This window comes from Musa acuminata, chromosome BXJ1-3, assembly GCF_036884655.1.
Source record: "Musa acuminata AAA Group cultivar baxijiao chromosome BXJ1-3, Cavendish_Baxijiao_AAA, whole genome shotgun sequence".
Lineage (NCBI taxonomy): Eukaryota > Viridiplantae > Streptophyta > Magnoliopsida > Zingiberales > Musaceae > Musa > Musa acuminata.
Window position 1 is genome coordinate 37,536,217 of NC_088329.1, and position 27,165 is coordinate 37,563,381.

At 36.4% G+C, this 27,165-nt stretch overlaps 3 protein-coding genes across 16 annotated transcripts in view; all 3 read left to right on the top strand.

The window, feature by feature from the left end:
- The first annotated feature begins 797 nt into the window (after positions 1 to 797).
- On the top strand, positions 798 to 4,914 carry LOC135627734 (probable small nuclear ribonucleoprotein G). The gene is made up of 4 exons (XM_065133950.1): positions 798 to 966; positions 1,085 to 1,107; positions 4,393 to 4,514; positions 4,687 to 4,914. Exons 1-4 carry the CDS (start codon positions 932 to 934, stop codon positions 4,744 to 4,746), a joined length of 240 nt encoding a protein of 79 aa, XP_064990022.1. The 5' UTR covers positions 798 to 931; the 3' UTR covers positions 4,747 to 4,914.
- A 1,575-nt stretch (positions 4,915 to 6,489) lies between these two features.
- LOC135627736 (small ribosomal subunit protein uS3x-like) lies at positions 6,490 to 9,973 on the top strand. Its single transcript, XM_065133962.1, has 6 exons — positions 6,490 to 6,648; positions 6,737 to 6,884; positions 6,977 to 7,148; positions 9,061 to 9,115; positions 9,191 to 9,322; positions 9,598 to 9,973. The coding sequence occupies exons 1-6, from the start codon at positions 6,619 to 6,621 to the stop codon at positions 9,760 to 9,762; spliced, it is 702 nt and encodes a 233-aa protein (XP_064990034.1). The 5' UTR covers positions 6,490 to 6,618; the 3' UTR covers positions 9,763 to 9,973.
- A 763-nt stretch (positions 9,974 to 10,736) lies between these two features.
- The window catches only part of LOC135627742 (uncharacterized), a 38,222-nt gene continuing 21,793 nt past the window's right edge, over positions 10,737 to 27,165 (top strand). For 8 of the 14 annotated variants that reach the window (XR_010492692.1, XR_010492691.1, XM_065134005.1 and 5 more), the window contains exon 1: positions 10,737 to 11,098. Coding sequence is in view for 10 of the 14 variants with exons in the window: in XM_065134005.1 (XP_064990077.1) it covers positions 10,924 to 11,098 (175 nt within the window). In the remaining 4 variants the exon portion in view is untranslated. The remainder of the gene's footprint in view (positions 11,099 to 27,165) is intronic. The other 6 variants (XM_065133976.1, XM_065134012.1, XM_065134044.1 and 3 more) reach the window with 3 other exon arrangements.

Below are 27,165 nucleotides of genomic sequence, written 5' to 3' on the forward strand. Positions count from 1 at the left end.
AATCATAAAGGCAGGGATTTACTTTGTCCTGCCGTTAAATTCATTCATTATAATGTTATGAGTTTGTATGAAAGTTGGTGAAGAATTAAAGGAGAGGGGAGTTTTGAAGATTAAAAGATCAAATCAAATCAATAATTAAGAATAAAAGATAAATTGACATGGATGATTTTGAAGCAACCTTCCTTTTATCTTCCCTCTGCTCTGCAAGTATACCTAATTTGGCTTCATTTATGTGCCTAATAAGATTTGTCAATTTAAAGTTGCTAAGCATGAATTTTCTGCCCAAATTAAAACAATACTTATTCTGTGTCAAAAATAACTTTTCATAAACCCTATGACCTCTAAAAAAACTTCAAAGGTGGGACCCATACATGGGATCGAGAGACACGACCTGTGGGTCCCGCGTTCAAGGGTGTAAGAGAGCACGTGGTAGGGAAAACAATATACTTTTTTCTTATAATAAATAAATAAATAATATCTTTCGTTTTCCATCTAGAATTCGAAATATATTTCGGTCAACAATTTTGACCACGGCTTTGGTGTCGTGATAGAAGTCTCTTGATTCGCCATCTGATAATCCGGCCCTTAAAAATACATCAAGAATCGTGACAAGTCTTTTGATTATTTTCTTAATGAGAGGCCGCGGCGCAAAGGAAGTATCAGCCACTTAATAAAATCTGGCCCTAAAAATTCATCAAGATTCGTGACAAGTCTTTCGATTGAGAGGCTGAGTCGCAGAGGAAATGATATGGGTTGGTACGCATAAGAAGGTTTCCTTTCTCGTGGGCAAACCTTTAGGCATTCCCATTGTTTCTACGACCGATAAATACGGTCGTGCTTCTCGCCGCGGATATTTAGGGTTTAGGGTTCTCGAGCTGTCGAGAGATACGTGCTTGGAGACCCACCGATCCATTCCCCTCTTCACGTCGCAATGAGCCGATCGGGTCAACCCCCAGATCTCAAGAAGTGAGTCGTCTCTCTATCTTTCTGTCTGCAAATATCTATATTTTCGCAAGTTTCCACTTTGCTTTTGCTGATCCCCTTCTGATTATTGTTTTCTTTCGATGCCTTGTTGTCGCTTCAGGTACATGGACAAGAAGCTACAAAGTAAGTGCCTTTCAGCCTTTACCGTCTGATTTCGCTTTTAGTTTTGCCCTTATGTTGGTAAAAATCGTGCCTTTGGCTTTGATCTTATCGCGCTCGACGCAGACTAAAAAAACTCCCGGTTCATGGTTTTATATCATGAAATTATTAGACTTTACGAAGTACAACTTGCATATGTATATTACTGAACTGACATTAGAAATAAAGCTAAGCTGAACCATTTGGATATGAATATGTTACTTGTGGGGTACGTTATTGTGAGGGAAAGGGTAAACGATGAGATCGAAGAAACCTATTGATATTGTTGGTAGTTTCACAAGCTTCATGGGAAAGTAATTGGTGGTTAAATTTTCTTGGAGTCCTTTAAGGTTATTTTATCTTATATGATCATTTTTCTCTTGTTAAAAGTTTTTTGAGAGCATCAACACGGTTCTGTTTTACTAAAATGCAATTTGTTGTATTTGTAGTAGACTTACACTGAGCAACTATAATGTACTGCACAATATAAAAAATCAGATTCAATCAAGTGTACAAAAGATCCTGGATTAAAAAATATATAACAATACATTTTTAAGATCCTGGATTAAAAAAAATGCAGTATCCATCTGGTGTAGGTGGTACTCTCATGTCATGGAATCCTTACACACTTGGGTAGACACAAATGTCTAGGCCCATTGAAGTGACAAAAAACCTATATAATGGTGATATTCTACATACACATCTTAAATTTAATATGTATCTTTTCGTATTATTCTCAGTATGTAGCCTCTCAATGTATGTCCTACCTACAAACTTATTTTTCCATTGTTTAATTGCCTTCCAGCTTTGTAGACTAACTTGCTTGGCCTTTTTCAACTGAAAATGTCAATGTCCACTTCTGTTTCATCTCCCATTCATTTCTAATCTTTCTGATTGATTGCACATATCTGCCCATGTTTTTTCAGATGTTTCATTTCTGTCATCATCATTGATATTCAATATTTTATTCCGAAATTGTCCATTATTTTTGTGGTTCCCAGTGGATCTACTTTGCTCAGCCAGTTGATGGATTTCAATTATAACTTGGGGATACTTGTTACACGAAGACCTGCATCTGAATATGTTAATGTGTTTAAGCTTTCGTATTATGACTAGCAAATTTTGCTATTTTGTAGGAAAGATCAGATAAATTAGGAGTTGGGTTGATGACAATTGCAAAAAAAAAAAAAAAGATTAGATGTAAAAGAGAGAGTATGAGGTGAAAGGAGACAAATTTATGTAGAAAGAAATTGCTCACTACTTTTCTCTTTACTTATTTGTGTAAGAACGTTGCACATAAGATATGTTATAGCTGCTAAAACAGAACATTTAAACTACCAGCTAATTCCTTTGAGTTGGCCACATTTCCAATAGTAACTTTATCTTAATAGTTGAGTTTTTACTGACGAATAAAGAGTATACTTTGACACTTTGAGTTGCACAAAAAAATGATGTAGAACATAGATGAATACATAACATATATATGAAATTAAAGATTAGATGTAAAAGTGAGAGTCTGAGGTGAAAGAAGACAAATGTATGTAGAAAGAAATGGTTCACTACTTTTCTCTTACTTATTTGTGTAAGAAAGTTGCACATAAAATATGTTATAGCTGCTAAAACAAAAGCATTTAAACAACCAACTAATTCGTTTGAGTTGGACACTTTTCCAATATAAAGTATATCTTAATAGTTTTTACTGACGAATAAAGAACATAAAAATAATCTTGTGAAAAGGACCTAATAAAGGAAATGTTGTCAAGATAACTAGGTTGTCATTTCAGCCAAAAACACTGGAATATATTCTTGATTCAGATCTAATATTTATCTGAACACCATGAAGGGTTTCCTGTAGACAGAATCGTGTTTGTTTCTTGGATTCTGTGCCCTAGCCTTCATGAAGTGCTGAATTTATGAAACTCTTTTTGTAAAAGTATTTTGAAACTGGATTGGCTGATTCACATTTCACAAAGATCTGCTCAATTATTGTCACTGTAATCATAATGTCCTCCGATTGTTAGTACTTTGTAGCAAATTGTTCCAAGGTTGAAATATTTCCTGTGCAATGGAGGACCACTTGTCTTATCAAGTTCATCATCTATCTTAGCAGGAGTGCCTTTCATCTTTTGATGCATAAACTTATTATAAGTCATCAATTTCTGCTTCATCTTTGACATTGATGCTTAATTCTTATTGAGTTTTTTTAGTGCATAATCGGTCTTATGGCACATACATTTAGCTGTCCTAACATGATAGAGCCATCTATCCATGTATGGGGGTTGCCCATTGTTTCTCCAGCTATGGTGGATAGTGATCCATGCTGATTATGTGGATATTTGTCATAACACATCAGTTTTTAAGAGAGCAATAATTTGTGTGCCCTCTATGGATAATAACCATGGGTACTTCTGTTACTATAGGAAATTCCAATTCTGATATTTAGTTGGGATAATAACCATGGTTAGTTCTGTTACTAGGTTGCATCAGCAAGTTAAATAAATACCAATTCCGAAATTTGATTGGGAAAATCTTGTTCCCAGAAAATTGTAGACCACAACCATTGCAGAAGGTTTTCGAGATGTGGGTGTCACTTTTTGGGAATCTTGTCGAACATATATTTTCAATGTATTTGTTAAAGGTTTCCTGCTTTCTGGAAAAAAAAAATCCCACTAGCCAAATATCCACTGTTGATAAATTTAAGTATCAAGAGGACAACTGCTTGGCGACTGGAGTTTCTGATAACTATAAGACCAAGAGGTTGGCCTTCTTTGTAGATTATTGTGCACAGGTTACTGGGAGGTGACCCTTAATCAGAAGCAATAATGTAATTAGTAAGTCCTGGAGCAGATGGAACATCTGCATTATTAGTTTAACAATAATGGAATTCCTTTAGCAAATTGGTAGACAATGAAGATGTTCTAGAAATGAGCTTGGTATTAGTGTTAGTTCAGTTGGGTATTGTTAAGAAACTGAGCAATGGGTCAGGATCTGGTTGTAAGACTGTGGTGTAACTTAACCAAAGCTGCCAACTGGTCAAGTCCCATGTGCTTTAAATTATACATTCCATTAATAAATTATATTTAACTCATTACTCCCGTTTTCTCTCGATATGATGGGTTCATAATCCTACTTTTCATCATTACTTGTATAAATTCTGATTGTGATTTGAACCAACCAATATTTGTGATGCATGAATCTTATCTCTGTAGTCCCACTCTATGGTTTGCCTATGAAGAATATACTGATATAAATTACCTCTTATATTTGCAGTAAAATTGAATGGTAACCGAGTTGTGGTTGGCACTCTCCGTGGGTTTGATCAATTTATGAACCTTGTTGTTGACAATACAGTGGAGGTGAATAGCAATGAGAAGAACGATATTGGCATGGTGGTGAGTTCATCTTACAATATTAGTCTTTACTCTCAGGGTTAAGAATATACACATTGATCATTTTCACTCTCTGCTCAAGTGGAAAGCTTCTATCATATTTGTTAATTTTTAACTTGAGTCGTTTTCTTTTCCTAGTCTTTCTTAAAGATTTTGATAACATTTTTCTCTTTAGGTCATTCGAGGAAATAGCGTGGTCATGATTGAAGCTCTCGAGCCAGTCGCCAGAACTTAATATCACTTCTTTTCTTCTGTCCGTTGACAGTTGTACCAGATATGTTCTTGTTGAATGCTTATGGGATTGTTAAATCTGTCAGAAGTCAGTTAAATATTATGTACGCTTAATGCAAAACCAGGTTACTACAATGTAGCATGATATTATCCTAATGATCTTTTTTATGTATCTTTGTCACCTGTCATTAAGATCTTTATCCTATCGGCATCATCCTAATTATATCTGATTTTGATGAATAGCTGAAAGGGGAAGAAAAACACCATATTATTACAATGATACTCGGTTCATCATATTACAGCTGAAAGGGGAAAAAAAACACCATCATATCTGCAAATTTGCATTGGCCATCTTTGAATGCTGTCTTACTGAACTAGTTGGGTTAGAGTTGCACTTTGCTTTTGGCATGCATGTAATAGGCTCGGTGCTTAATTTTGATAATATTGCATGTGATATGGTTTTTAACTATATTAATTCAAATTTGATATAATCTTGAAAGAATTTTGCTTGCTTATCAGACAAGTATGAGATGGTGATGGAAACAACCCTGTCATCAAAATTATGATATTAAACGTTCTTATTGGACATCCGAACGCCAATTTGCTTTGGGTGGTCTAAATATTGGGTGGTGTAAATATGTATGATAAAAAACATAACAAATTATTTTTAGTATTTTGATATTTATTTTTTTTAAAAAAAAATTATATTAAGATTTTTATATTTATAAAAATAAAATATTTAATCTCATTTTTATCTCATATTATCAATTCAGTTGATAAAAATATCGTATGTGCTTAATAATAAATCCTACGGTATTTTCAATTATGAGAAAAAATAATATTAAATATTTTTTTATATTTATAAATATAAAAATCTTAATATAATTTTTAAAAATATAAGGATCTAAATATTAGAGAATACTAATTAGTTCGATATTTTATAGTGAGAATACATAAAAATAATAAACAATATGAGATATTTAAAACAAGAATATTTGGTTCTTAAAGAGATCTTAAAACTGTTCTTATGATATATATTTAAATAATCTAGAAATTATAATATTTGTTAAAGGATGATATGTTAAGTTTATTGGGACAACCTATTTTACCTCATCCAAACTTCTCGCAATGGGATGTATGTAAATTATCATAACAAAGTTTTTACATTCAAATGATGTCTTTGAGTATTTGAACTTTCAATTCTTTGACGATCGCGTATTTTAATTAATAATATATTTTTATGTATATATATATATTTACATTAAAATAGTGAAAATAGAATCATGGTTTATATCGTATATGTTTGTGATTGAGGTAAGTGGGACAAACTTTATGATGTATTACTCATGAATGAAATATGTCATAATTAGCCTAAAAAGCATACCAAATGCAACTTAAAAACTTAAAAATTAATCTAAAATAGAAAAAAAAAGTATCATATTTGTTTGTTGTGTTGAAAGATTGATGCAAGAAAGATTAACTTTATGATGTTTATACACGTAAATGAATTACCCATCTTAAATTTTAATCATCGAAGGAAAATATGATATAAATAATTATTTTATTATTACTTTTGCTGATTTTATAATATTTAATAATAACGAAATGGGTTTAATGCTAGAATTTACTTGTTTCTTGCAGAAAACCTACTACTTTTATTAATCTACGGCTACGATCATCTCAAAAAAACCATCAGTCCATCTAAACCCTCCATTCCACCATAAACCTTCTTTAGCCGTCCGATCCTCCCGCTTATCACTATGAAAGAGCACCACCACATAGCGCCCTCGTCTTTCTAGGGTTTTTAGTGATCCACCGCCATTACCCCACAGGAGGCGCGGCGGCGAACTCTCTCCTGTCGAATCCTCTGCGCGAGATGGCGACACAGATGAGCAAGAAGCGTAAGGTGGTCCCTCTGCCGATCCAAATCTTTTCTTCTCTCTCGCGCTCCTAAGTCGCTGAATCTCCTTGATTTCTGCCACTTTTCTTCACAGTTTGTGGCGGATGGGGTGTTCTTTGCGGAGTTGAACGAGGTGCTGACGAGAGAGCTTGCGGAGGATGGCTATTCAGGCGTCGAGGTCAGGGTTACGCCCATGCGGACGGAGATCATCATTCGGGCGACGCGCACCCAGAACGTTCTTGGTGATTTATCTGCCCTTGGCTTGTTGGGGTTTGTTCTCGAGGCTTTTGAGAAGTGGTGAGTAGTGTTTGATGTTTTTGTTGTGTTGGTTTAGGTGAGAAGGGCAGGAGGATCAGGGAATTAACGTCGGTGGTGCAGAAAAGGTTCAACTTTCCTGAGAATGGTGTTGAGCTCTACGCCGAGAAGGTGAACAATAGGGGGCTGTGTGCCATTGCTCAGGCCGAATCACTCCGTTACAAGCTTCTCGGAGGTCTTGCTGTGAGGAGGTGGGATCTATATTACATATTATTAATGATGCCTTCTTCTGTTAATTTCTTTTGTACTGTGTACTCTTGCTTGTAGTTGTTATTTTCATTTCGTACTGAATTAAGTTATGACTTTGATATAATTGTTATCAGAAGCATGTTCCTGCTTTAGTGAGGTTTGCTTTTAAAAAATACTTGCATATCTGTGTGGAAAATTACTGTATACGTTCTTTTAATTCTGATTTTGCTTAGTTTTGTGATGAACTTGACTCATCTTCGTTTTGTTCCTTGGTTGTTTAGGCCACTCTATATGCAATTTTGTGTTATGTGGCCTACTGATTATTATTTTGTGCGCATTATGTGGCCATGGGAAATTGCATGTCTATTTCCTGGTTTGCATATTGTCAGTTTTGTGCCCATGGTTGTTAGTTTCTGTGATGTCTTTCATCTAATAGGATTCTAACTTGTAACCTTGTTGGAATGTGATGAATTCTGAATTGCCTTTATGTAGCTAGGGCCTTGGTACTTCTTTAGATGGCAGAATTTTCTGGTAATAAGTTTGTTCATACATTTCTCATCAGTTCTCAGGCTCTGTTTCGTTGGCCTGTTTCGGTAAATTGTTGGCTGATTTTCAAACTATTGTTGGGTATTTCTATTTCCTCTCCAAGTTGATTTTTTTCTGCAAATATTTCATTATGGTTTTTCTAACTAGAAAACGGTTGTATACATTTGCAATATTTCATTATGGTTTTTCTATCTGCTATAGGGCAGTTGTTTTATGTTGCTTTGTATAATTGGATTGTTTCTGCAAAATCAGCATTGTGATTGTCTCTTTGTTTTTTCCCTCTCAAAGTCTGATTGTGAATTTCTCTTTTTGATTTTTTTTTTTGTGCTTTTGCAATGTTTTCGTTATCAATATTAACCATTTCAAAGGGAGGCCTAGTGCATGCAACTTCCTTCTCTAATGTGGAGTCTAGGAACAGTCGATGTATATAGACTATCGTTGCAAGCGCAGAGATTAATTTGGTGGCTCAAACCTTGGTCCTTTATGTTGAAAAGGAGCAACTTTGATGTGGGCCAAGGCATCATCTCTCTTTCGAGCAAGGTATGCAATACCATACCGTATCGGTGTTTCGAGGTTGGCTCGATACGGTATGGTATCGGTGTACCGAACGATTTTAAATATTTCTTTCTCTTACTGTAGTACTGTAGCACAACTATAGTGTAATACTGTAGCATTGTAGCACGTTCCGTCCAGTAGCGGGCAGTCTGCGTATCGGTATGCTGTCGGATCGGTATGTGTATCGGGCGGTACCATTTGAACTTGCATGCCATGCTTCTGAGCATTCATTATTCTTTGTTATGTCATATTGGTGCTGATTGATGATTTCCCTTTGATATATATGGAACTGATAGCTTTGTGTTGTTGAGCATGCTACCATCTATTGCATTTTTGTGGAGTTAACATGATTAGTTATATTCTCTGGTAATAGCCGTCTTTCAGTTTTTCCTTCCTGATTCATCTTTATGCTATAGTGCTCTCTTGTCTGTGAATATTTGGAGTTCTTCATGCGCAAGCTTATGCATAATATGTTGATCCTTCATTGAGTCTTAATTCCATGGTTAGTTAAACTCACATCATCCTTTTTGTATGTTAAACTGAATATGTATGACCAGAGTAGTTTTGTTGTTTTCTCGGGGAATTTGTTGCTTTCTATAAGTTGCTTACGATGTATGTGCATCTTTACTTCTCTGTAGCATGTTATCTGTTTTGTTTATTTGTCCTTGGTTGCTTGTGGTGAACTAAGCATCTGACTAGTGTTCATTCCTGTGAACTTCACAGCTTATGATATAAATGTGTTTTTGATATACATATTCCATAAGTGAGCTTTGGAATCAAATTGGTGTCTGATTTGCGCATGCTTGTTGCCAGGGCCTGCTATGGTGTCTTGAGGTTTGTCATGGAGAGTGGTGCAAAAGGATGTGAGGTATGTTTTGGTCCTACATATGCATTAAGGTTTTTTTTAATTAAGTTTTGAAACTTATTCTGTAATTTGTTTTAGGTGATTGTAAGTGGAAAACTTAGGGCCCAGCGTGCTAAATCAATGAAGTTCAAGGATGGATACATGATTTCTTCTGGTCAGCCAGTCAATGAATATATTGACTCTGCTGTGAGGCATGTTCTCCTTAGACAGGTTAGCTCAAGAAATCGACTTTTTTTTTTGCATTGCATAAACTTATACTTTGTTGGCCACTATTTTATATTTGAAATTGATACTTTGCAGAAGAAACTAGTAGAATCTCTCGACATTTTAGAATGTAGTCTTTAGATGATTTAATACCTATCATTTCCATTGTTTGATGCTATGCTTCCAAGAATGTTTCACCTTGCTGCATTTTTGTGTTGGTTTATCTGTTTTCCCCTCTAAAAATTACTGAAATGACCTAAACTATGTGTTGTCTTGTTTAGGGTGTTCTTGGAATCAAGGTCAAGATTATGTTGGACTGGGATCCAAAGGGAAAGCAAGGACCTACCACTCCTCTTCCAGATCTGGTCACCATTCATCCCCCAAAGGACGAAGAAGAATACATCAAGCCATCACCGGTGGTGGCTCCAGAGATAGCGATAGCATGATATCTTACACTTGGTTTCTTCAGTCTTGGATCATCTTCTAGGGAGATAAAGGCTCTAAGAAGAGTTAGTTTGTTATGCTTTCTTAAAATGACTTATTACTTTCTATTATATGTTGGTTTATTTTGCAATGCCTGAGTTTGTTCTATGACAGTACCTTTTAAGAGTAACCTTATTCTGCTCGTGCTAAGAATAATTTGCTGCTTTATAATCATATTCTTAAGCAGTTGCTTTGGTTGAGTATGAAAATAAACACTTCTTGAGGGATAGGGATGGGTACACTCACCCTTTCCAGATTGACTCTGGAATTCGTATGCATTGTTTTTATGTTTTATACTCTTGGTATATCATAGAAAAACAATATGGGGGATATCTACCATTTAGACCTTTTTAAGTATTCTGAGTATCATATGAATATAACTATACAGATCATTTTTTAGGAATATAAGAACAAAATATTATGCGAGCAATTTCGTCTTTTCCATTTTTACCCCCCCTACAAGAAAAACAGACACACAAAAGAAGAAAAATTAATGACAGCTATTCACCGAAGTGTAACAAAAGAGTTGCTTAATCGTAGCCATGTAGCCTGAACGCCTTTGTAGCCGGCCACCGCGGCATCCAATTGGCGCCTATGGGACCTTTGTGGGACCGGTAGTTGCACCAATCACAAGGTAAGTAGTAAGGTGGGCGACCGACCAAGATAATGCCCAACACGCATTATGTTGATCGATATATATGTATATATATATATATATATGTATATATGTATATGTCTATATATGTATATATATACCAGTAAATATGGCTGCCAGCGAGAACAGAAATAACAACAGCATTCCTTAATACCGAAATCACTACTTGTCACACTTGAATTGCCTCCCACAGGAGGCGCAACTGCAAACCCAATAATAGTAGGTGTAAGCAATGCGTTATTTGTAAACGGATAGCAGAAACATAAATATAAATACCCCGTGCTAGGGCAACCTCTCCCCTCTCCTCTTCCCCCCTTTCTCTCTTCAAAACATGCCTCTTCTCTCCGATCGCCATTCACCCTCCCTCCATTTCTCTCTCACTCTCCTCCACCGCCGCCTTCGCCACTTCTTCTTCTCATCACTAGCATAGCCGCTTCACTGCTTCACTTCGCTTCCGATCACGACCGGTATGGTGCTGGTCTCCAATATCGACGGCGGAAGTCAGGTAGTCTCGCTTCGGGTTCGGAAGACCATCCACTCCATCAGGGAAGTCGTCGGGAACCACTCCAATGCCGCTATCTACGCCGTGCTGAAGGAGACCAACATGGAGCCCAACGAGACCGTGCAGAAACTGCTCAACCAAGGTCATCCCTGCCATCTTGTTCTAGCATTGTTTTTGGTGTCTTAGAACTGCTTAGGCATTGACTATTGTTCATGGCAGGATGCATTCGTTTCTTGTATTGGTTAGCGTTTTATTCGTGTTTTAGATGGGACTGATGGCAGTTGATGATTACAACTAAAGGCTGTTGGATATGAGGCATTAGTGGATACTCAGTACCAAAAGATTTAGATGTAGCATTTTTGTGGGGTATCCAGCATTGGAAGGACATGTGACCTGAGCCTTTTTTTTTCACAAAATAGTATTGGCTAAGGCATTTCTTCAATAAACAGTATATGATTTAAACAGTACAACTTACATTTGCTAGCATGTACTCTAGACAATGGAATGAATCTTTTTGTTCAAACAAATGAGGTACGGTGAAACAAACTACATTTTAGAATTGTGGTTGGTTGGTGAAAAATGTTGCCTTTGAATTTGATACAGGAACTTCAAAATGTATAGGAGTCTGTTTTAAATCTCTTCGTTCTTCGTTTGCAGCTTATGTTGTCTTAGTTTCTGTTGTATGAATGTTGAACTTTATTAGATTTAGCACCAAATATTTGGGTGGTTTAATATGGTTTCTTATCAACTGACACAGTTTCATATTATCATTTTATTCCCTTAAATCAACTAGGGCAACTTGAGCTGTTATATTTTGAACCCTAGAGCCCTCCTTTATGGATATATAAGTAGGAAGAAGAGGAGTGAGCGGAATTTTCTATTTCTTGTTTAATTACAATATTTAAAGGAGTTCTTAAAATATTTAGCTTCTAAATATTTTTGCTTTTGCCCGTAATTCCACAAATTCTTGTTATTTACATGAAAGCCCTTTGATACTCTATTAACAGTGCAGCTGAACCCTAAGTGAGTGAGTGATTACTGGGGTTTTATTTTGTTCAGGTAAGGAGATAAATTGATCCCCAGGATGAGCTAGCATGGACTAGGATTGGGGTCGGGACTTCCATGAATCTATGTGACTTTCCCCAAGAAATGGGTACATAGATGAAAAGATTGGATCATGGAAATAGATCTTATACCAATAATGACTACCTATTTCAATTGTTGTGCTTTCTAAAATTCCATACCATGTTCAAATTTTGATCTTGCCCTACTGCTTTCTTTGTCCTCTTCCCTTCTGTTATGCACTTCTGCTTCTCTACTTATGCATCTATTGTATTTGGAGGAGCTTGCTTCATGGTTTGATTACTAGCCATAAAGGATTTCTTTGTTAATTGCAGTTGAGTATGACACCTTCTGGTTTCTCTCAGATTTTGATTTGACGATAACTTGAGTAAAGTGAGAAGATGAAAACGAAAGCTTGCTGCAGTGTAAATAACAATTTCAGAAAGGTAAGTACTCATACATTCAAGGAACACACCAATTTAAAGTGGTTCGGTCAAATGACCTACATCCACGTGCGAAGCTTTCTTCGATGAGTCTCCTAACTTCCACTAGCAAATCACTTTGAAGAGGAAGGACAAATACCCCTCTTACAACCTTTTACAGGTGGTTCACACTCTTACAAATTTTCAACGAAAAGGAAGGAGGTGAACACTCAAGCAATTGAAAACAAGGCTTGTTAAAGATTTTGCTAAGGCTTTTATCTCAATCTATTGTTTCTCAAAAAGTTGTATTATCTGTTGAGAATTGAGGGGTATTTATAGGCCCCAAGAGGATTCAAATTTGGGCTCCAAATTTGAATTACCTTTGGGTTTCCCGATGCTGGCGGTGCCACCGCCTGTCAGTGTCTGACAGACAGTGTACTGGCGGTGCCACCGCCGGACCTCTCGGGTCCTGGGCGGTGCCACCACCCAGCCCAGCGGTGCCACCGTCGGACCTCTCGGGTTTTGGGCGGTGCCACCTCCCAGTCCGGTGGTACTACCGTCCGACCTTTTGGGTTACTGGTTGGGCTTCAAATCTGGCCCAAACCAGGTCATATTCGGGCCTAGTTAGCCCATAACCAGGATATAGGATTATCCCTTAATCCTAACGCTAATTACATGCAAACTACGCAACTGAAAACATAGTCCAAAGCAAGTTTTTAACCGGCAAACGTCGAGTCTCCTTCCGGTGAGCTTTCCGACGATCTTCCGGCGGACTTCCAATGCACCCTCGGATTTCTTCCGACGCACTCCCAGCAGGCTCCCGATCATGTGGCGAGTTCAACGAGTAGCCGAGCCTTTACTGTGATCTCCGGGAACCTCAGACGATCTCTTCGGCGGACTTCCGAAAACTACAAGTCCTCGAATTCTTCTCGGTTGGTTTCAGCAGCATCTCCGACGAATCTTCGGACTCTCGAACACCCATCGAACTTGACTCCGGTAGACTTGCTTTATGTTTTCAGGCTATCGTAGTTAATCCTACACACTTGATGAAATCAATTGATGGGTTAGTTGATGATGACAATCTCCCTCTTTTTGATAAAATAAAAATCCGAGATTCAACAATCTCCCCCTTTTTTATTATGACAATCAATTGATGACGGAGTTAAACATAACCCCCCCATCTATATGCCATATTATGAGAAGATAAAAACACTTGAATTCAATCTCTTTGAATTCAAACCTAAGCCGATAAGTTCTATCCGTTGAACTTATCGTTATTCTCAATAAGCATTTGCAAATACGAAACTTCGTATTGCTTATAATTTTAAGTTATGAAGATTATTTTCAAGTCGAATGATAAAAGACAATTATAATTTCAACAAGAGATATGAACTTTCAATATGAATCTCATGATATAAATGTAAGGCATGATCAAGCAATTTAAAAACTTGTAATATTCTCAAGGAGTTTTGTTATCTATTTAGGACATTTACACAGGCTCTTGCAATTTAGACAAGTCATGCTATCGATGCATATAATTCATATAAGACCTTTGCAATACACAAGCTTTTGCAATTTATATAAGTCATGCTTTAACATTGGCATACAATTCATCAATCTTTTACTCATTCTTCTTGCATTAATACAGGCTCTTGCAATTGATATAAGTCATGCTATCGATGCATACAAGACATTTGCATTAACACAAGCTTTTGTAAGTCATATAAGTCATGTTATCACATTGGCATACAATTCATCAATCTTTTACTCATTCTTCTCCCCCTTTATCATCAACAAAAAGGTGATGAGACTTTTAAGTATACAATTTGTGATTGAAAATTCACCAAGAAGATTGATCATTCGACATTCATAATATTATTCAAAATTCAGCTTATTAAATAGAATCTAAAATTCATCTTAGTAGAAAGAAATCATCATTCATTCAAAATTCATCATATTTGAAAAATTCAGCATTCGTTTAAAACAGCATGACTTTCATACAAAAGAAAGACGATGGCAAAACTTTAACTTGGCATTAAGAGTAATCATACAAGGATCGTATGTCAAGGTAACAGAATAAGCAGGCATATCGATTAATCCTTAGGAGGAAATCCATAGTTCTTATACATGACATCTATTTTTTGATTCATTTGTCGTAATTCCTTCAAAATTTTAATTTGCTGAATTTGAATTTGCTCTTGCTGTGATTTGAGTTGTTCTTGTTGTGATTTGATCTGATGTAATTCTGCTATAAAGAGTTCTTCAGAAGATGAAGCAGGAGCTGAAGGTGCTGCACCAAAGGGACTAGGAGAGGAGATTCATTTCCCCTAAAAATTGGTGTTTCAGGATGTTCTACTGGTGGGGGAATTGGATCCGTCCTTCTAGATTTGCCTAACCCATATACCATTGCTAAATGTGCACCTAAGTCTTTTTAGTAGATTTCTATTGATGGTGTTATATCGATCAACTTGAATTATTTTTTCATCAGGCGAGACACAAATATCATGGGCAAGTATTAATCGAGTAATTAACCCCCCTATATGGTAACATAGTGTCTTTAGCTATTATATCCTGCATGTGTTGCCGGATTAAGTATCCAAAGCAATTATGTTGTCTGGTTATAATACAGTACATGGTGCTTAGCTCTATTTGACTCATTTCATAAAGATGAAATTGCTTGGGAAGTAATATGCTAGTCATGATGTGATGAAAAATTTTAGAGTTAAAGGGTAGTAAGTGCTCGCAACTTTTGGGTATCATGCTTGAGTTTGGATTTTCAAAGATGGTTTCTAAGGCTTCGGAGTAAGTTGCTCCGATTATATTTACATCACATTTATTTCTAAAGTAACAAACCATATCCTTTTCAAAAATTCCAATTAGTTCACAAATAGTACTATCAAAGATTCTAATTTGTGTTCCTAAAAGGTAAGTACTTAGGCTTTCGTTGTCCACACATAAGTTTGCATAAAATAGCCTAACTAACCTAGGATAAATTGGTTCATTGATTTGTAGGAGAGGTAAGACATCTAGATGTGCAAACCACCTAATGGGTTCTATGTTTCCTAGTTTATATAGATCAATATGTTTACCCTTATTATAGTTCTTATTTCGAAATTTGGAAACATAAGAGCGACTTCTTTGGATCTAAAAAGATTTTGGTCATATGAATCTCCTTCAACCCTTTTCCCTTTTGATCTTGTTGATCTCTTAGGAGCCATTATCTAGACAAGATGATGGATCAAGAATATGAAATTTTGAAGAGTAGGCAAAATAATGAGAAGAGGAAGGAAAGATTTTAGATTTTACCTTATGGAAAATTTTTTTAGGTGACGTACCCTTCTTCTTTGCTAGTGAGCATAGAGAAATGAGATGGATCTCCAGTCATGTGTCTTGAGCATCCACTATCAAGATGTCATCTCTTGCTCCTAGCTTGTGGGTTTGTCTACAAAAGAGGATAGTTTTTAGGTACTCATTTGATTTTGGGTGCCTCAAAAATTGATCTACCAATTTTGTTATTTATCATTGAAGTATTTATAGTTCCTTTAGGAACCCATATCAACTTATGTGGACTAATTTTCCTAAATGGACATTTGTAAGCAACATGTCCGGATTTACAATCGTTGCTCATTCTTCCTTTGTAAGGAAGGAAAGATTTCAGATTTTACCTTTGAAAAATTCCTTGAAGGATGGAGAGCTTGAACCAACAAGAATCCCTTGGGACGATTGCAACGAATGGTGTGTTGATCCATCATCTTGTCTAGATAATGACTTCTAAGAGATCAACAAGATCAAAAGGGAAAAGAGTTGAAAGAGATTCATATGATCAAAATCTTTTTAGATCCAAAAAAGTAGCTCTTAGGTTTCCAAATTTCGAAACAAGAACTATACATAAGGGTAAACATGATGATCTAGATAAACTAGGAAACATAGAACCCATTAGGTGGTTTGCACATCTAGATGCCTTACCTCTCCTACAAATCAATGAACCAATTTATCCTATGTTAGTTAGGCTATTTTATGCAAACTTATGTGTGGACAACGAAAGCCTAAGTACTTACCTTTTAGGAACACAAATTAGAATATTTGATAGTACTATTTGTGAACTAATTGGAATTTCTGAAAAAGATTTGGTCTGTTACTTTAGAAATAAATGTGATGTAAATATAATCGGAGCAACTTACTCCGAAGCCTTAGAAACCATCTTTGAAAATCCAAACCCAGGCATGATACTCAAAAGTTGCGAGCACTTACTAACCTTTAACTCTAAAATTTTTCATCACATCATGACTAGCATATTACTTCGCAAACAATTTCATTTTAATGAAATGAGTCAAATAGAGCTAAGCACCATGTACTGGATTATAATCGGGCAACATAATTGTTTTGGATACTTAATCCGACAACACATACATGATATAATAGCTAAAAACACTATGTTACCATACGGGGGGTTAATTACTCGATTAATACTTGCCCATGATATTTGTGTCTCGCCTGATGAAAAAACAATTCAAGTTGATCGATTTAACACCATCAATAGAAATCTACTGAAAAGACTTAGGTGCACATTTAGCAATGGTATATGGGTTAGGCAACCTAGAAGGACTGATCCAATTCTCCCATTAGTAGAACATCTCGAAACACCAATTTTTAGGGGAAATGAATTTCCTCCTCCTAGTCCCTTTGGTGCAGCACCTTCAGCTCCTGCTTCATCTTCTGAAGAACTCATTATGGTAGAATTGCATCAGATCAAATCACAACAAGACCAACTCAAATCACAGCAAGAGCAAATTCAAATTCAGCATATTGAAATTTTGAAGGAACTACGACAAATGAATCAAAAAATAAATGTCATGTATAAGAATTATGGATTTTCTCCTAAGGATTAATTGATATGCCTTCTTATTCTGTTACCTTAACATGCGATCCTTGTATGATTACTCTTAATGCCAAGTTAAAGGTTTGTCATTTTCTTTCTTTTGTATGAAAGCGATGTTTTTTAATGAGATGAATTTTGGATGAATGTTGAATTTTGTATGATCAATCTTAATGCTGGATTCCTTTTTTAATGATTTTATGATCACAAATTGTACGTTTAAAGTCTCATCTCCTTTTTGTTGATGACAAAGGGGGAGAAGAATGAGCAAAACATGACTTGTGATGACTTGTGCCAATTCGATAGCATGACTTAATGAAAATGTTTTATACGCATCGATAGCATGACTTGTGCCTATTCGATAGCATGACTTAATGAAAATGTCTTATACGCATCAATAGCATGATTATATGAATTGCAAAAGCTTGTGTAATGCAAATGTCTTATATGCATCGCAAAACTCTTTGAGAATATCGCAAGTTCTTAGATCATATGAAATCATGTCTTACATTTATGAAATTCATGTTGAAAAATCTTATCTCTTGTCGAAGTGATAATTGTCTTTTATTATTCGACTTGAAAATGATTTTCATAGCTAGAAATTATGAGAAATACGAAGTTTCGTATTTGTTCATGCTTATAGAGAATAATGATAAGTTCAACGAATATAATTTATCGGTTTAGGCTTGAATTCAAGTCTTTTTATCTTCTCATTGATGTGTTTATTGATCTAATCTATATTATTGAGTTAAGTATGCAAGATTAACTACGATAGCCTGAAAACATAAAGCAAGGATACCGGAGTCAAGTTCGATGGGTGTTTGAGAGTTCGAAAATTCGTCGGAGATGCTGTCGGAACTAACCGAGAAGAAATTGGGGACTTGTCGGAGTTTTCGGAAGTCCGCCAAAGAGATTGTCGGAGGTTTGCGGAGTTCACCAAGAAGGTTCGGCTACTCGCAGAACTCGCCACATGATCGGGAGCCTGTTGGGAGTCCGTCGGAAGAAATTCGAGGGTGTATCGGAAGTCCGCCGGAAGATCGTCGAAAAGCTCGCCGGAAGGAGTCTCGACGTTTGTCAGTTGAAAGCTTGCTTAGGACTATGTTTTCAGTTGTGTAGTTTGCATGTAATTAGGGTTAGGATTAAGGGATAATCCTATATCCTGGTTAGGGGCCAACTGGGCCCGAATATGACTTGGTTTGGGTCAAATTTGAAGCCCAACCAATGATCGGTAAAGGTCGGGCGGTGGAACCGTCGGACTGGGCGGTGGCACCGCACAGAACCCGAGGATCGGGCGGTGGTACCTCTGGACTAGGCGGTAGCACCGCCCAGCACTCGAGAGGTCGGGCGGTGGCACCGCCAGTACATTGACAGTGTCAGACACTGACAGGCGGTGGCACCGCCAGCATCGAAAATCCAAGAAAATTCAAAATTTGGAGCCCAAATTTGAATCCTCTTGGGGTCTATAAATACCCCTCAATTCTCATCAGAGAATACAACCTTTGAGAAGCAATAGATTAAGATAAAAGCCTTAGCAAAGTCTTTAGCAAGTCTTGTTTTCAATTGCTTGAGTGTTCACCTTCTTCTTTCTCGTTGAAAATTTGTTAGATTGTGAACCACTGTAAAAGGTTGTAAGAGGGGTATTTGTCCTTCCCCTTCAAAGTTATTTGCTAGTGGAAGTTGGGAGCCTATTCGAAGAAGGTTTCGCAAGTGGATGTAGGTTATTTTGACCGAACCACTTTAAATTTGTGTATTCCTTGAATGTGTGAGTTCTTACTTTCCTGAAATTGTTATTTACACTATTGCTAGCTTTTGGTTTTCATTTACTCAAGTTACTATTGAAACGAAATTTCCTCGTATTTACGAATTCGTTATCAAACTTATGAGTTTTAATCCGTTGCACTAATTCACCCCGCCCGCCCCCCCCCCCTCTTAGTGCCGCTCCGATCCTAACAAGTCCTTCTAGGTTGCCTAACCCATATACCATTGTTAAATGTGCACTTTAGTCTTTTCAATAGATTTCTATTGATGGTGTTAAATCGATCAATTTGAATTATTTCTTCATTAGGCGAGATACAAATATCATGGGCAACTATTAATCGAGTGATTAACCCCCCATATGGTAACATAGTGTCTTTAGCTATTATATCTTGCATGTGTTGTCGGATTAAGTATCCAATATAATTATATTGTCCGGTCATAATCCAATACATGGTGCTTAGCTCTATTTGACTCATTTCATCAAGATGAAATTGCTTGGGAAGTAGTATGCTAGTCATTATGTGGTGAAGAATTTTAGAGTTAAAGGGTAGTAAGTGCTCGTAACTTTTGGGTATCATGCCTAGGTTCGGATTTTCAAAAATAGTTTCTAAGGCTTCGGAGCAAGTTGTTCCGATTACATTAACATCCCATTTATTTTAAAGTAACAACCCCTATCCTTTTCAGAAATTCTAATTAGTTCACAAATTGTACTATCAAAGATTTGAATTTGTGTTCCTATAAGGTAGGTACTTAGGCTATCGTTGTCCACACATAAGTTTGCATAAAATAGCCTAACTAATCTAGGATAAATTGGTTCATTGATTTGTAGGAGAGGTAAGACATCTAAATATGCAAACTATCTAATGGGTTCTAGGTTTCCAAGTTCATCTAGATCAATATGTTTGCCCTTATGTATAGTTCTTGTTTCGAAATTTGGAAATCTAAGAGCTACTTCATTAGATCTAAAAAGGTTTTGGTCATATGAATCTTCTTCCACCCTCTTCCCTTTTGTTCATGTTGATCTCTTAGGTGCCATTATCTAAACAAGATGATAGGTCAAGAATATGAAACTGTGAAGAGTAGGCAAAATAATGAGAAGAGGAAAGAAATATTTCAGATTTTACCTTATGGAGAATTCCTTGGAAGATAGAGAGCTTGAACCAACAAGAATCCCTCTCTTAAGCTTCTAAAGGGTAGAATGAGGTTTAGAGAGTATTGTGGGAGTTCTATGGAGAGTTCTCACGGGTTGGGGGCGGTTCCACCGTCTGCCCTAACCCCTTATCTTATAAGGGAGTTCTCGGGCGATGCCACCGCCAATCCGAGCGGTGACACCGCCTAGCGACCGAGCGCTCAGGCGGTGCTACCGTCTGTTCTGGCGGTGCCACCGCTGAAGAACTTATTTGGTCTCTAATGACCTACGAAATGACATGCTATACTCATGAAGAGCTCGAGAACCCCTTTCTAAAGAACATGAAGGATATGACGCTTACATCACAAGAAGACCACTTGAAAGGAACATCAAGTGATGAGGACAGTGACGATGATATTGCACTTTTAACTCAAAAATATAAAAAATTTATAAGAAAGTATAAATTTAAAAATAATACCAAAAATAAACTTGAACATAAAAAGGACCAAGTAATATGCTACGAATGGAAGAAGTCGGGGCACTTCAAAAATGAATGCCCACAAGCCAAGAAGAAGCAACCGAAAAAGAAGAGAGCTTTAAAAGCGATTAAAGGACCCACATTACACGTTTCACCTTGTTTGAAATGCAACTTTTGTTGTAAATCCGGACATGTTGCTTACAAATGTCCATTTAGGAAAATTAGTCCACATAAGTTAATATGGGTTCCTAAAGGAACTATAAATACTTCAATGATGAATAACAAAATTGGTAGATCAATTTTTGAGGCACCCAAAATCAAATGGGTACATAAAAACTATCCTCTTTTGTAGACAAACCCACAAGCTAGGAGCAATAGATGATATCTTGATAGTGGATGCTCAAGATACATGACTGGAGATCCATTTCATTTCTCTATGCTCACTAGCAAACAAGAAGGGTACGTCACATTCGGAGACAACAACAAAGGCAAAATCATTGGCAAGGGAACCATAGGCAACAAATCATGTTTTTCAATGATGATGTATTGCTAGTTGATGGATTAAAACATAATCTCTTAAGTATTAGTCAATTATGCTATAAAGGTTACATCGTTAGATTTGAATATAATGCGTGCATTATTGAAAAATCAAACAATAACTTGTCAATGATTGCTTTAAAACAAAATAATGTCTACACCATCAACCTTGATGAACTAAGTAATGAAATGTGCTATCCGCTTTAAATGATGATGCTTGGCTTTGACATAGGAGATTAGGCCATGCAAGTATAAAACTAATATCTAAGATCTCATATAGAGAATTAGTACAAGGGATTCCCAATATGAAGTTTGTTAAGGACAAAGTATGTGATGCGTGTTAACTAGGTAAACAAATAAAAATTAGTTTCAAACCAAAAAAATCAAATTAGCACCGCTAGACCATTACAATTGATCCATTTGGACTTATTTAGACCAATTTGCACGACAAGTCTAGGAGGAAGCAAATATACCTTCGTAATTGTAGATGACCATACTAGATACACTTAGACCTATTTCTTGGCTCACAAAAGTGATTGTTTCAAATGTTTCGCTAAATTTTGTAAACTCACTCAAAACGAAAAAGGCTTCATGATTTCATCAATTCGGAGTGATCACGGTGGCGAATTTCAAAACCATGACTTCCAAAGTTTTTGTGAAGTTAATGGATATAATCACAACTTCTCCACTCCAAGAAATCCTCAACAAAATGGAGTAGTTGAAAGAAAAAATAGAAACCTACAAGAAATGACAAGAACTATGTTGAATGAACATAGTCTACCCAAGTATTTTTTGGTCGAAGTCGTGAATACGACTTGCTACATCATGAATAGGGTTCTAATAAGACCGTCTCTATCAAAAACTCCCTATGAATTATAGAATAACAAAAAATCAAATGTTTCTTATTTTAAAGTTTTCGGTTGTAAATGCTTTATTTTGAATGAAAAGGATGCTTTAGGAAAATTTGATGCCAAATCCGATGAAGACACTTTCCTTGGTTACTCTTCCGTTTCTAAGGCTTTTCGTGTTTTTAACAAAAGAACCTTAGTTATAGAAGAGTCTATTTATATAGTTTTCAATAAAATTTTCGAGTCAAATAAAAATGATTTTGATGATGATATTGGTTTTGAAAATTTGAATTTAAATGAATCCTTTCCTCAAAATAGCAACTTGGATGCATCTTCTTCCTTACCTAAGGAATGAAAATATGTGGATGCTTATCCAAAGGAGTTAAATACATTGATGAAACCTTGAAAGATGATTCTTGGGTCATTGCAATGCAAGAAGAATTGAACCAATTTGAGAGGAATGAGGTATGGAAGCTTATTCCTAGACCTAGTGACCATTTAGTCATTGGTACTAAATGGGTCTTTAGAAACAAGCAAGACGAATGCGGTATCATGGTTAGAAACAAGGCTAGATTAGTGGCCAAAGGTTTTAACCAAGAAGAAAGTATGGACTACGAAGAAACCTTCGCTCCTGTGGCAAGATTAGAAGCCATTAGGATGCTCTTTGCCTATGCTAGTAGTAATAATTTTAAGTTATTTCAAATGGATGTCAAAAGTGCCTTCTTGAATGGTTTTATTTCCGAAGAAGTATATGTCGAACAACCTCTGAGATTTAAAAATTCTCTTCTTCTTAATCATGTATTCAAATTGACTAAGGCTCTCTATGGCTTGAAACAAGCACCTAGAGCTTGGTATGAAAGGCTTAGTTCCTTTCTTATTTTAAATAATTTTACCAAAGGCAAGGTTGATACTACATTATTTATCAAATACTTTGAAAATAATTTTCTTATTGTGCAAATTTATATTGACGATATTATTTTTGGTTCTTCGGATGAATCACTATGTGAATCATTTGTCAAGTGTATGAGTCATAAATTTGAAATGAGTCTAATGGGTGAATTAACCTTCTTTTTAGGATTGCAAATTAAACAACTTAGTGATGATATATTTCTTAATCAATCTAAATATACATTAGAATTGTTAAAACGATTTAACATGGATGGTTCAAAAGCGATAAACACTCCTATGAGTACTTCGACTAAGTTAGATATGGATAAAAATAATAAAAATTTCGATCAAAAAACGTATAGGGGAATGATAAGTAGTCTACTCTACCTCACCGCGATTGGACCGGATATCATGTTTAGTGTAGGACTTTGCGTTAGGTTTCAATCTAATCCTAAATTATCTCATCTTAAGAGTGTTAAAAGAATATTTAGATATCTTAAAGGAACTCTCAATTTAGGATAGTGGTATTCGAAATCCGATAAATTCGATTTAATAGCTTATGCAGATGTCGATTTTGGCGGATGCAGGATAGATAGAAAAAGTACATCCGGAACATGCCAATTTTCAGGACATGCACTTGTTTCTTGGACTTCTAAGAAACAAAACTCAGTTGCACTATCTACGGCGGAAGCCGAATACATTGCTGAAAGTGATAATACAAGTGTTATATGTCTTACCAAAAATCCAATTCAACACTCTAGAACTAAGCATATCGACGTTAGGCATCATTTCATAAGCGATCATATTCTTAACAATAATGTCGTTCTAGAGTTTATTGACACAAAGCATCAATTAGTAGACATTTTTACAAAAGCCTTAAATGAAGACCAATTTGAATTCATTAGAAGGAAACTAGGCATGTTAAATTGTCCCTGAGAATAAGCTTGTTTGAATGAATTTTCCGAAAAGTTTTTTTTTTAATCCTCTTTCCATTCTTTCGTGGATTTAATTTTCTCCTTCTCTTTCGATTCCAAATAACATATTAAAGTACAATCCAAGATCCTATCCTATCTTGAGCCAAACACCTCTGAAAAACAAAAAGGGGAAGGAAATAAATTTTTTCTCTATCTTCCGTGTCATTCCAGCGGTGGCACCGCCAGAATCGGCGGTAGTATTGCTTGAGCGCTCGGTCACCAGGCGGTGGCACCGCTCGGATTGTCGGTGGCACCGCCCGAGATCCCATTTATAAGAAGAGGGGTTAGGGCCGACGGTGGAACCACCCCCAACCCGTGAGAAATTGGTTCAAGCTCTCCCACAACTCCTTCAAAACTTCTCTAACCCTCATTCCAACCTTTAGAAGCCTACGAGAGGGATTCTTGTTGGTTCAAGCTCTCCACCCTTCAAGGAATTTTCCATGAGGTAAAATATGAAATCGTTCCTTCATCTTCTCATTATTTTGCCTACTCTTCACAGTTTCATATTCTTGATCCATCATCTTGTCTAGATAATGGCTCCTAAGAGATCAACAAGATCAAAAGGGAAAAGGGTTGAAGGAGATTCATATGATCAAAATCGTTTTAGATCCAAAGAAGTCGCTCTTATGTTTCTAAATTTCGAAATAAGAACTATAATAAGGGTAAACATATTGATCTATATAAACTAGGAAACATAGAACCCATTAGGTGGTTTGCACATCTAGATGTCTTACCTCTCCTACAAATCAATGAACCAATTTATCCTAGGTTAGTTAGGCTATTTTATGCAAACTTATGTGTGGACAACGAAAGCCTAAGTACTTACCTTTTAGGAACACAAATTAGAATCTTTGATAGTACTATTTGTGAACTAATTGGAATTTCTGAAAAGGATATGGTCTGTTACTTTAGAAATAAATGTGATGTAAATATAATCGGAGCAACTTACTTCGAAGCCTTAGAAACCATCTTTGAAAATCCAAACTCAAGCATGATACCCAAAAGTTGCGAGCACTTACTACCCTTTAACTCTAAAATTTTTCATCACATCATGACTAGCATATTACTTCCCAAGCAATTTCATCTTTATGAAATGAGTCAAATAGAGCTAAGCACCATGTACTGTATTATAACCAGACAACATAATTGCTTTGGATACTTAATCCGGCAACACATGCAGGATATAATAGCTAAAGACACTATGTTACCATATAGGGGGTTAATTACTCGATTAATACTTGCCCATGATATTTGTGTCTCGCCTGATGATGAAACAATTCAAGTTGATCGATTTAACACCATCAATATAAATCTACTGAAAAGACTTAGGTGCACATTTAGTAATGGTATATGGGTTAGGCTACCTTGAAGGATTGATCCAATTCCCCCACCAGTAGAACATCCCGAAACACCAATTTTTAGGAAAAATGAATCTCCTCCTCATAGTCCCTTTGGTGCAGCTCCTACTTCATCTTCTGAAGAACTCATTATGGTAGAATTGCATTAGATCAAATCACAACAAGACCAACTCAAATCACAGCAAGAGCAAATTCAAATTCAGCATATTGAAATTTTGAAGGAACTGCGACAAATGAATCAAAAAATAAATGTCATGTATAAGAACTATGGATTTCCTCCTAAGGATTAATTGATATGCCTTCTTATTCTATTACCTTAACATGCGATCCTTGTATGATTACTCTTAATGCCAAGTTAAAGTTTTGTCATCTTCTTTCTTTTGTATGAAAGCGATGTTTTTAATGAGATGAATTTTGGATGAATGCTGAATTTTGTATGATCAGTCTTAATGCTGGATTCCTTTTCTAATGATTTTATGATCACAAATTGTACGCTTAAAGAAAATGTCTTATACGCATCGATATTATGACTTGTGCCAATTCGATAGCATGACTTAAAGAAAATGTCTTATACGCATCGATATTATGACTTGTGCCAATTCGATAGCATGACTTAATGAAAATGTCTTATACGCATCGCAAACCTTTTTGAGAATAACGTAAGTTCTTAGATCATATGAAATCATGCCTTACATTTATGAAATTCTTGTTGAAAAATCTTATCTCTTGTCGAAGTGATAATTGTCTTTTATCATTCGACTTGAAAATGATTTTTATAGCTGAAAATTATGAGAAATACGAAGTTTCGTATTTGCTCACGCTTATAGAGAATAACGATAAGTTCAACGGATAGAACTTATTGGTTTAGGCTTGAATCCATATTATTGAGTTAAGTATGCAGGATTAACTACGATAGCCTGGAAACATAAAGCAAGGATATCGAAGTCAAGTTCGATAGGTGTTTGAGAGTCCGAAGATTCGTCGGAGATGCTGTCGGATCCAACCGAGAAGAAATCAGGGACTTGTCGGAGTTTTCGGAACTCCGCCAAAGAGATCGTCAGAGGTTCGCGGAGTTCACCAAGAAGGTTCGGCTACTCGCAGAACTCGCCACAAGATCGGGAGCCTGTTAGAAGTCCGCCGGAAGAAATCCGAGGGTGTATCGGAAGTCCGCCGGAAGATCGCCGGAAAACTTGCCGGAAGGAGACTCGGCGTTTGACAGGGCCTTCATACAAGAACAAAGAAGACAGGGCATTTGAGTCTGTTTCTCTATGTTGGTCACCAATAACCAAGAAGACAGGGCCTTCATACAAGAACAAAGCTTTGACCAACTAATTAGGAGCGGGATGAGATATATTCATCTTGGAATCCTACAAACAAGGATTCAGACACTCCACAGGCAAGAAGAAGGGACACTAGCGCTATTAGTGTTCCGAGACAACAGATGGGCCGATGATAGGTCCATCATTGCTACCATGGAAGTAGACTTAACCAGAGGAAGTCAACTGGTCTATGTTGTACCAGATACTATGATGACGGTAGGAGATTTTTACCGCAATATACAACTCTCTATACTAACCCGTGGAATGACACATGGCAGAATGGAGAAGCAAATTTATTAATTACCAGAGGAATGGTAGGGCGGCTTTCAAATACCCCGAATGTCGCCATTGCTTATGAAATCTCAAGGGTGGTGGATTACCTAACAAGCCATGGCATAAGGGCTCTACCAGGTAGAAGTTATTCCACGGCAGAAATCAGAGGAAGAGACTGGATGATTAGACCAACGCAAGTCTCAATCCCCATGCAACCTGCTGAGCTCAGGAGCAAGAACTTAATTGACGGAAGGATTTCGATCAGTTTTGATAATTATAAAGCAGCA

Coding starts and splice junctions, on each gene's coding strand:
- LOC135627734 (XM_065133950.1), top strand. CDS start 932: ATGAGCCGATCGGGTCAACCCCCAGATCTCAAGAA. Junction 967..1,084: donor CAACCCCCAGATCTCAAGAA/GTGAGTCGTCTC, acceptor TTGTCGCTTCAG/GTACATGGACAAGAAGCTAC. Junction 1,108..4,392: donor CATGGACAAGAAGCTACAAA/GTAAGTGCCTTT, acceptor TTATATTTGCAG/TAAAATTGAATGGTAACCGA.
- LOC135627736 (XM_065133962.1), top strand. CDS start 6,619: ATGGCGACACAGATGAGCAAGAAGCGTAAG. Junction 7,149..9,060: donor GGAGGTCTTGCTGTGAGGAG/GTGGGATCTATA, acceptor GCTTGTTGCCAG/GGCCTGCTATGGTGTCTTGA. Junction 9,116..9,190: donor GTGGTGCAAAAGGATGTGAG/GTATGTTTTGGT, acceptor AATTTGTTTTAG/GTGATTGTAAGTGGAAAACT.